The sequence below is a fragment of the Monodon monoceros genome, unplaced genomic scaffold (assembly GCF_005190385.1).
Source record: "Monodon monoceros isolate NGI ecotype Baffin Bay Population unplaced genomic scaffold, NGI_Narwhal_1 Super_Scaffold_17, whole genome shotgun sequence".
Taxonomy (NCBI): domain Eukaryota; kingdom Metazoa; phylum Chordata; class Mammalia; order Artiodactyla; family Monodontidae; genus Monodon; species Monodon monoceros.
This window is the reverse complement of record NW_021703773.1, coordinates 1,744,142-1,753,325: the sequence shown is the minus strand read 5'-3', so window position 1 is coordinate 1,753,325 and position 9,184 is coordinate 1,744,142. Positions and strand designations below refer to the sequence as shown.

Here is a 9,184-nt window from a genome sequence, read left to right as displayed (position 1 = left end):
CCTCCCACTGGTCCACCGCTCTACTGCCCATCCGTGTGGGCTCCTCCCACTGGTCCACCGCTCTACTGCCCATCCGTGTGGGCTCCTAGCACTGGTCCACCGTTCTACTGCTCATCCGTAGATTGCTCTGTCTCCTGTTTCTCTCATAGCTGCTATGTATTTTCATAACTCTTCTCACCTGACTGACCCCACCACACCTCTCCTGTGCTTCAGTCTCAGTAGATGACATTGTCTCCTGCATTGAGGAACAAGGCCATGACCTATGGACCCTCCATGTGCTGTGTCTCCTGCATTCGCGCCCATCTTTTCTCTTTTGCTTCTAGAGTGCAGACCTGTTACTCGTCCTCCTGTCCAGTGCTAATTCCTTCAATGCTCTGGGTCTCAACCCTTCTTGCTTCTGCGGGGACTGTGCTACATCAGTTATCATTTCCCTTCACATTTGAATCTGCCTCCTTAGCATACATTTATATGTTTCTGTCCCTCTTATCTTAGAAAAAGTGAGAGACCTATTATTCTCTCCTTCCCTCCAGAACAAATTTAGATTACACAAGGTAAAGTTTACATTCTTTCCTTAACCCACTAAAATTCACCACCGCCTGCCCCACTGCTCCACCAAAACAGCTGTTCCTCTGGTCACTAATAACAGCCTAATTGCCAAATTATTTGGACAGTGTACAATTTATTTTGCTTTTGTGCTACATGTGACTCTGTTGGCTACCCCCTCCTACTTGCATTCCTTAAATTTTATAATGTTGTCTATTATAAATTTTGCTGTAATTTTGGTCATACTTTTGAACCTGCACGAAAAACTAAGCTGGACTCACCTTTGGTCTTATAATTTCATTAGAACGTGTTACTTCCTGGCAATCCGCTTGGTTTAGCACTGCCTACAGCAGCTTTACCATTGCGGATGTGTGTGTGATTTCTGGTTTCCCATCTCATTCTAGACATTCTTCTGATAAAGTGTCTAAACTAGAAGGCCAAGTGGAATCATATAAAAAGAAGCTAGAAGATCTTGGTGATTTGAGGCGTCAGGTTAAACTCTTAGAAGAGAAGAATACTATGTATATGCAGAACACAGTTAGCCTAGAGGAGGAGCTGAGAAAAGCCAACGCGGCTCGAAGTCAACTCGAGACGTATAAGAGACAGGTAAGGAGAGCAGCACAATTTCTTAACGCCGTTTCCAGCTGAGCTCTCCAGTGTAACGCTGGCTTATCAGAGTCCACTGACTTGTTTTCATGGTATTCGGTTTTTCACCTATGAAACTTAGTTCTTATCCAGGGCTTATTGGTTGGTCTATAGCAGATCCTTTTATTATTTGTTATTTTTAATTTATTGTGTAATACTTGAGAAATACACAAAAGTAAAAATACAATAAGTATCCATGCTTAATAAACAAAACACTCTCCCCCTCCTCATTGCAGTAACCACTAGCCTATTTTGTGGGCTTTGTGCCTATGCATCTCTTTATTCTTCCCTGTACATACACACACACATACATATATGTGTGTGTGTATCCCTAAAAACTTATAACACTTTTGACATTTCAAAACTTTATATAATGATATAGTGAAAGTTCTCTTCTGCGATTTGCTTTTGCTCAGTGGTATTTGTGAGATTTGTTTTGTTGATAGTTGTAGCTTTATCCCATTCACTTGTACCAATCTGTAGTATCCTGTTGAGTGACAATACCACATTTATCCATTTTTCTGGAGAAGGACATATAGGATGTTTTGTCTTTTTCTTTAATATTGCAAGAAAGGCCACTGTGAATAGTACTGAATACCCTCTTCGATACATGTGTGGAAGTTTTACAACTATGTGGAATATCTTCCTTAGAGAGCCTTCATTTAATTAGATATTGCCAAATGTCCTCCACTGTGATTTTATTACCAGCAGGCAGTTTGTATGAATTCTTGTTGCTCCACATCATCACCAACACATAGTATTATCAGATTCGAAATTTTGCCAGTTGAAGGATGTATTTGAAATGATGTCTCCTTATGATTATACTTTGCGTTACCCTAACTGCAAATATATTTACTGATCACATTTCTTTTGTGAATTGCCTACTTTTATCTTTTATTCATTTTTAAAGTTGGATTATTTCTTTTATTGATTCTAAAAGTTCTTTATTTGTTCCTGGTATTAATCTTTTGTCACATGTTGCCTTTATTTCCTAGCAGTCTGTGACCTGTCCTTTTACTTTTTTTGAGATTGATAATTTTAACATGATGAACTTTAAATACCTTTTTCTTTATGATTTGTGCTTTTTATAAAAAAATTTTATTGGAGTATAGTTGATTTACAGTGTTTTGTTAGTTTCAGGTGTATGATTTGTGCTTTTTATGTCTCAGTTAAGAAGTCATTTCCTATATAAAGATGTAACACTAATCTGTTTTCTTTACAGAGGTTTAAAGTTTGTTTTGTACATTTAGGTCTTTAATCCACAAGAAATTGATTTTCATATAGGGTGTGAGGTAGGGATCCATTTGATATTTTTTGTCTTTGTGGACAACCAGTCAACCTAGCAGCTTTTATTTAATAATCAGTCTCTTCTGCGGTGCCCTACAATTCTACCTTATCATATATCTAAAGTTACCATGTTACATGTGGGTTTGTTTATGGCGATCTCTTCTGTTTCATTGGTCTGTTTGTCTACTCTAACACCAAAACACTCTCTTATCATCTATAGATCTTTAGTAATTTTGATATTTGGGTAGTACAGATACCCGCACTCTGTTCTTTTTCAAAATTGTTTGTCTATTCTTGGACCTTTCCGTTCCCTTTAAACCCCAAATCTTTGGAAATTGGAATTACATTGAATCTGTTGATCAGTTTAGGGAGAATTGACATCTTTATGACAGTAAATGTTCCTATCAATGAATATAGTATCTTTCCATTTATTTAGATCTTCAGTGTCTTTCAATTAAGTTTTATAATTTTCTTATAAATATCATGCACATATTATATTATAGTTACTCTTAGTACTTTATGTATTTGGTTGCTTTTGTAAATGCAGTTAGAAAAAGAAAAGATACCATTTTCAATGTGTTGCTCATTTATGTGATTAAATTGGTTTTTATATGTTGATTTTACAATCTTGCCAAATTCCCATATTATTTCTAATAATGTCTATTAGTTCTTTTGGCAGAAGTCATATTTTGTACAAATAAAAGCCATTTTGTTTCTTTCTATGGCATACCCTTTTTTTCTTCTTAATCAACACGGCTGACCTTTAGTACAGCCTTTAATAGAAGCAATAATAATAGGCAACCATTTCTTGTTGATTTCATACACAGTGCTTTAAATGTTTTACCAGTATATTGTAAGGATTGCTATAGGTTTTGTAGCCACCTTTCATTAGGATAACAAAATTTCATTGTATTCCTAATTTGCACAGGTGTTTATCTTAAATGGATGTTGAATTTAATCAGCTACACCTATTGAGAGACTCCTATGCTGCTTCTTCTTTCTATTAATCTGATGAATCATATTAATGGATTTCTATGTTTAAACCATCCTTGCATTCCTGAGATAAACTTAGTTCAGTCATAGCAGATTTATTTGTGGTTTCACATAGTTAAATTTGCTTTGTTCATTTTACTTGGAATATTTTGCCTCTATGATTTGTCTACTTAAAGTTTTCTATCTCGTGCTTTCCTTGCCTTCTGATTTTGGCATCAAAATTGTACTAGCTTACGGGCTTCCCTGGTGGCACAATGGTTGAGAGTCCACCTGCCGATGCAGGGGACACGGGTTCGTGCCCTGGTCTGGGAAGAGCCCACATGCCGCAGAGCGGCTACGCCCGTGAGCCATGGCCGCTGAGCCTGCGCGTCCAGAGCCTGTGCTCCGCAACTGGAGAGGCCACAACAGTGAGAGGCCCACGTACCGCAAAAAAAAAAAAAAAAAATTGTACTAGCTTAATATAATAAATTAGATAAGTTTTAGTAGAGCAACCCTGTACACCATGAATGTCTGGCAAGTTTTTTTTGGTGAATACATTTTTTCCCAACATTTCATTATGAAAATTTTCAACATATAACAAAGTTGGACTGAGAAATTACCAAAAATAAATGTAGCCCAAAGAAACTATAAATGTGATTAAAGGGTATAAAATTAAAATAAGAAATGATTTAATTAGAGTTCCAGAGGAAAGAATGGAAAGAATTGTAGGACATTATTTGAAGGAAAGAATGGCTGAATATTTTTCAGAATTGATGAAGGGCATCAGATTTAGTATTAACAGTGAATTACAAACAGAATAAATAAAAAAGAAATCTGCACTTACAATTACTGTAGTGAAATTGTGTAATACACTAATTCTCTATCTGTTTCTGATCTGGAGCTTAATATATTTTATTTTTCAGTATAATATTTTTCTTTCTGCAGTTTCTCTTTGGGTGCTCTTTCAAACCTGCTTGATCATATTTGGTGGTCTTTTATTCCTTTTATAATTTAGATTTCTTTATGTATTAAACCTAGTATTTTATGTCTGGTAACTCCAATTTGAAATCCTTAGAGGTCTTATTCTACTATTTTATTGTTGTTAGTGCTGTTAATGTTTTTCTGCTGATTGTTGTTCGTAGTGTGTTATTTCTTTAAGACTTTTGTAATTTTAGATTTTGCTCTGTCATTTGGCTCATCTTTACCTTTGGGAATACTGGGGACCTGGTTGAGGTTGTGTTCCTCCAGACAATGTATGTTTTTCTTATGCCAGATTTTCCACAGCATTACCAATCAGGACGACTTTAAATTAATTGCTTGGCTTAGGATTTGCCAGACAAGGCATGTGGTAAAAATTCAAGCATAAATCCGTGCATTTGCAGGTAACACATTTTCAAGTTACACTTTTTAAAGCCCAGAACACTCACTTTAAGATGGGCAAGTTTCCTTATTGATTTTGCCAGCTGATGGATTTTTTTTCCTAACCTACCTGTTTACTGACTCACCACCTTTTATTAGAGTCCAAGGTAGTTTAACAGCAGCCTGTCTCCCGATAGTTTTAAAGGCCTGGGTTCCTGGTATTGCCAGGTGGCATCTCACACTGCCCATAGCATCCTCACAAACTTCCTGCTCCACTTTTAACCCCTGAGGATTTCCCTTACTTTGTTATAAGCCTAGCAATGCAGTTGTATTCTTTTCCCCTAGCATTTCTTTTGCTTCATGCTAAAAGGGTTTCCAGACTGCAGTTTCCTGTGTTACAGGAAGTGGAAGTCCTGTAGGTTTTCATAGTTTTGAACATTTGTTCCTCTGGATGATCTGGTTTTAGAACCCATAGTATCTGGGCAGATTTTTGTACCTGGTTCTCTCCATTGGGTTAGGCTCCTGTATCATGTGTATTTTTTTGAGTATTTTTGGGGGAGAGAATTTTCATAGATCTGTAGAAGAAAATAATAATAATTTCTAATGTTTCAAATTATAAAAATTAATGGTACCTTTCTATACAGGTAGTAGAATTGCAAAATAGATTATCTGAAGAATCGAAGAAAGCAGATAAATTAGATTTTGAATATAAGCGGCTAAAAGAAAAAGTTGACAGCCTTCAAAAAGAAAAGGATGTGAGTATATGTATTAGGTATTTTGGTTTTGAGCAGTGCTGAGATTAAGAAAATGATATTTAATTCATGTTTTTGCCTACATTAATTTCTTCTTCTATTTATAAATTTGAGATTTTTTTTAAATTATAGAAGATTTACATTTGTGTTTCAGAACTAGATCTAAAATAAAAGATTGCTATTCTAATTTCTTTTTTATATATTTAACTTTTCTATCACTGTTGCTTCTTTTCCTTCATCTTGCTTGTGACTTTCTAGAAATTTATGTAGCTTTTCTGTTTTCTGTATGAAGACACAATTCTTTTTGTTATTGTTCAGGATATTTTGAAGCTTTTAAAAATATTTTTACTTTGTCGTGATTTATGAATATACATGATTTATGAATATTTCAGCATATTTTGAAGCTTTTTCAAATACTTTTACTTTGTCGTGACTTATGTTGTTTGATCTTTTATGTTTCATGAAAAGAAAGTTATTTACATAATAAGGTACTCATTGTTAAAGGATGGAGTGGGTGGTTTTGTTTCTTATGATTAACTGGGTAGGATCCTGCCTTGCACGCAGTAGATACTCAATATTGTTAAACGGGAAAAGAATCGTGTAATCGTTCCCTTCTGTGATCTTTCTGTAGAAGGTCAAAAGGTGTAACATGTCCATGTTCACCACTGTTTATCATTCTGTTAGGTAAGGCAAAGACCACTGATGAGTAAACTCATAAAGCTTGAAGCTAACTTTCCTCATTCTTAATGTCCCTCCAGAGGTTAAGAACAGAAAGGGATTCTCTGAAGGAAACCATCGAAGAGCTTCGTTGTGTTCAGGCTCAAGAAGGGCAACTCACAACTCAAGGTAACAACATTTCAGTAGCCCAAGCAAGGTTACTTATTTCTGATAGTATCAGGAAAAATATTAGATCCATTTTAAGATGATTGCGCCAAAGACGAGAACTTGAATTTGGTAAAGAGGCCATGAGATTGATACAGATTTTGAACTGTTACCCAGATTTTATGACTGTAGTTACGGGACTGGATTTACTTGCCTACTTTTTAATTTTAATTAAATTTAAATGTTTGGGTTTTATTAAATCAAAAGCATAAACAGTTGTTAAATCATCTCTGTTAATAATACACCTGAAAAGTTTTTAGTGACCTCTTTAGAAGTGTATCAGACTTTATACATCAGTGAGTTTTCTCGGCTGAGATGTGAGGTGGGTATCAATTCACTAAGGGACTTAACGTCCAAAGTAGAAACCTTCTCCTTCTCACAGGAAAGGAGCAGCACTTAGGTGAGGGTTTACCTTCTACCACTCGAGGGATGCAGGACCTGGTTTCTGACTTACAGAGCTTCACCCTCTGTTCACTCCCACTCCGACTACCAACCCTTGGCTTTTCAGTTACCTGAGACTAGAATTCTTCTTTTCCTCTGACTACAGCCTCCTTTTCCCCTCCTCACTCCTTCTACCAAACCTGCTCATCTGCTCCATCCACCTTCAGCCCCCTCTGTAGTCTCTGCTGATCGTCTACTGATCACCACCTTTTCCAGCTCGCCCAGCCTGCATACCAGCCCTTTCAACTGTGTTCTCATCACCACTGTCTTTCCTTATCCTCTTGACTTATTTCAAGCCCTAATTAGTTTTATTCTGTACTCCAGATTACCAAGGCCAGCTAAAAAAAATTATGTATCTTTCTGGTTTTTTCCTTTTCTTTTTTGTTTACTGAGGTATAATTGACATATAATATTATACTCTTAGTTTCACATGTACAATATGATTCGATATTTGTATGTATTGCAAAATGGTCACTATAGTAAGTCTAGTTAGCTAACATCTGTCCCCATACATAGTTGAAAAACATTTTTTTCTTGTGATAACTTTTAAGATCTACTCTCTTAGTGACTTTCAAATATACAATACTGTATTATTATGTACACCATGCTATACATTACGTCCACGTGACTTATTTATTTTATACCTGGAAGTTCGGACCTTTTGACCCCCTTCACCCATTTAGCCCAGCCCCACACCCCAGCTCTCTTCTCCATAGCGGCTGCACCGATTTACGTTCTCATCAGCTGGGCGCAAGGGCTCCCTTTTCTCCACATACTCACCAACACTTGTTACTTCTGGTCTCTTTAATAATAGCTGTTCTAACAAGTGTGAGGTGATAGCTCATTGTGGTTTTGATCTGTGTTTCCCTGGTGATTAGTGATATTGAGCCTTTTTCATGTACCTGTTGGCTATTTATATGTCTTCTTTGGGAAAATGTCTATTCAGATCCTTTGCCCATTTTTTAATTGGATTGTTTGGGTTGTTTTGCTATTGAGATATATGAGTTCTTTATATATTTTGGATATTAACCCCTGATCAGATAACTGACTTGCAAATATTTTCTTCCATTTGGTAAGTTGCCTTTTCATTTTTTTCATGGTTTCCTGTGCTGTGCAGAAGCTTTTTAGTTTGATGTAGTTCCACTTGTTTATTTTTGCTTTTGAGAAAATTATACATCTTTCTTGACTGTCCTCACCAAAAGACAAATTATTTCTGATCATAATTGGATCCTTGTTGCTGCTTGGTAGTCCTTTCATGTATCTCTAGTCAATTCTACATGAGTTTTCCCAAAATTTTGAGAATCTAGCCTTGAACCTTAATGCTTTAATTCTTAGGTCCTGTATCATCAAGAAAAGGGAGGCCATCTTATGTAAGCTTTCACATGTTTCTTTATTACCTTTAAACCTTATTCATGTATATATCCTTTTTTTCTTTTAATATTTATTTATTTGGTTGCACCAGGTCTTAGTGGCAGCAGGCAGGCTCCTTAATTGTGGCATGCAAACTCTTAGTTGTGGCATGCATGTGGGATCTAGTTCCTTGGCCAGGGATCAAACGCGGACCCCCTGCATTGGGAGCACAGAGTCTTAACCACTGTGCCACCAGGGAAGTCCCTCATGTATATATCCTTGAGCTAGCATTTTTGCTCTGAAAATTTACCCTATGAACTAAAACATCATTTATAATAGTGAAATTTAGAACCAACATAAAAGTTCAGCAGTACAGGAATGGCATTCTCATTCAACTGTAGACTTTAGAGCCATTAAAAAGAATGAAGTATATCTTATATATGCCTGCCGTGGAGGGCTGGGTATGTTATATCATTAAGTTGAAAAAGTAGGTGGCACCATTCATGATAAACATTCTTTTTTCAAAAATTTTTTTTAATTGAAGTATGGTTAATTTACAATGTTGTGTTAGTTTCTGGTGGACAGCAAAGTGATTCATTTATACATTTATGTATATTCTCTTTTGTATTCTTTTCCATTATGGTTTATTACAAGATATTGAATGTACTTCCCTGTGCTATACAGCAGGACCTTGTTGTTTATCTGTTTTATACACAGTAGCTTGCATCTGCCAATCCCAAACTCCTAATTTATCACCGCCCCCCACTCTCCCCTTTGTTAACCATAAGTTCATTCTCTAAGTCTGTAAGTCTGTTTCTGTTTTGTAAATGTCATGATAAACACTCTTAGCAATCTAGGAATAGAAGGAAACTTCTACAGCCTAGTAAAGGACGTCTATGAAAACCCTACAGCTGACCTCATACTTAATGATGAAAGACTAAATGCTTTTCCCT

The 9,184-nt window shown here is 36.1% G+C and overlaps 1 protein-coding gene across 2 annotated transcripts in view; it reads left to right on the top strand.

Moving 5' to 3' along the window:
- HOOK3 (hook microtubule tethering protein 3) overlaps nt 1-9,184 on the top strand; it is a 98,634-nt gene that overhangs the window by 57,402 nt on the left and 32,048 nt on the right. For both annotated transcript variants that reach the window (XM_029226274.1, XM_029226275.1), the window contains exons 11-13: nt 948-1,149; nt 5,451-5,561; nt 6,317-6,404. In XM_029226274.1, coding sequence (XP_029082107.1) covers nt 948-1,149; nt 5,451-5,561; nt 6,317-6,404 — 401 coding nt within the window. The remainder of the gene's footprint in view (nt 1-947; nt 1,150-5,450; nt 5,562-6,316; nt 6,405-9,184) is intronic.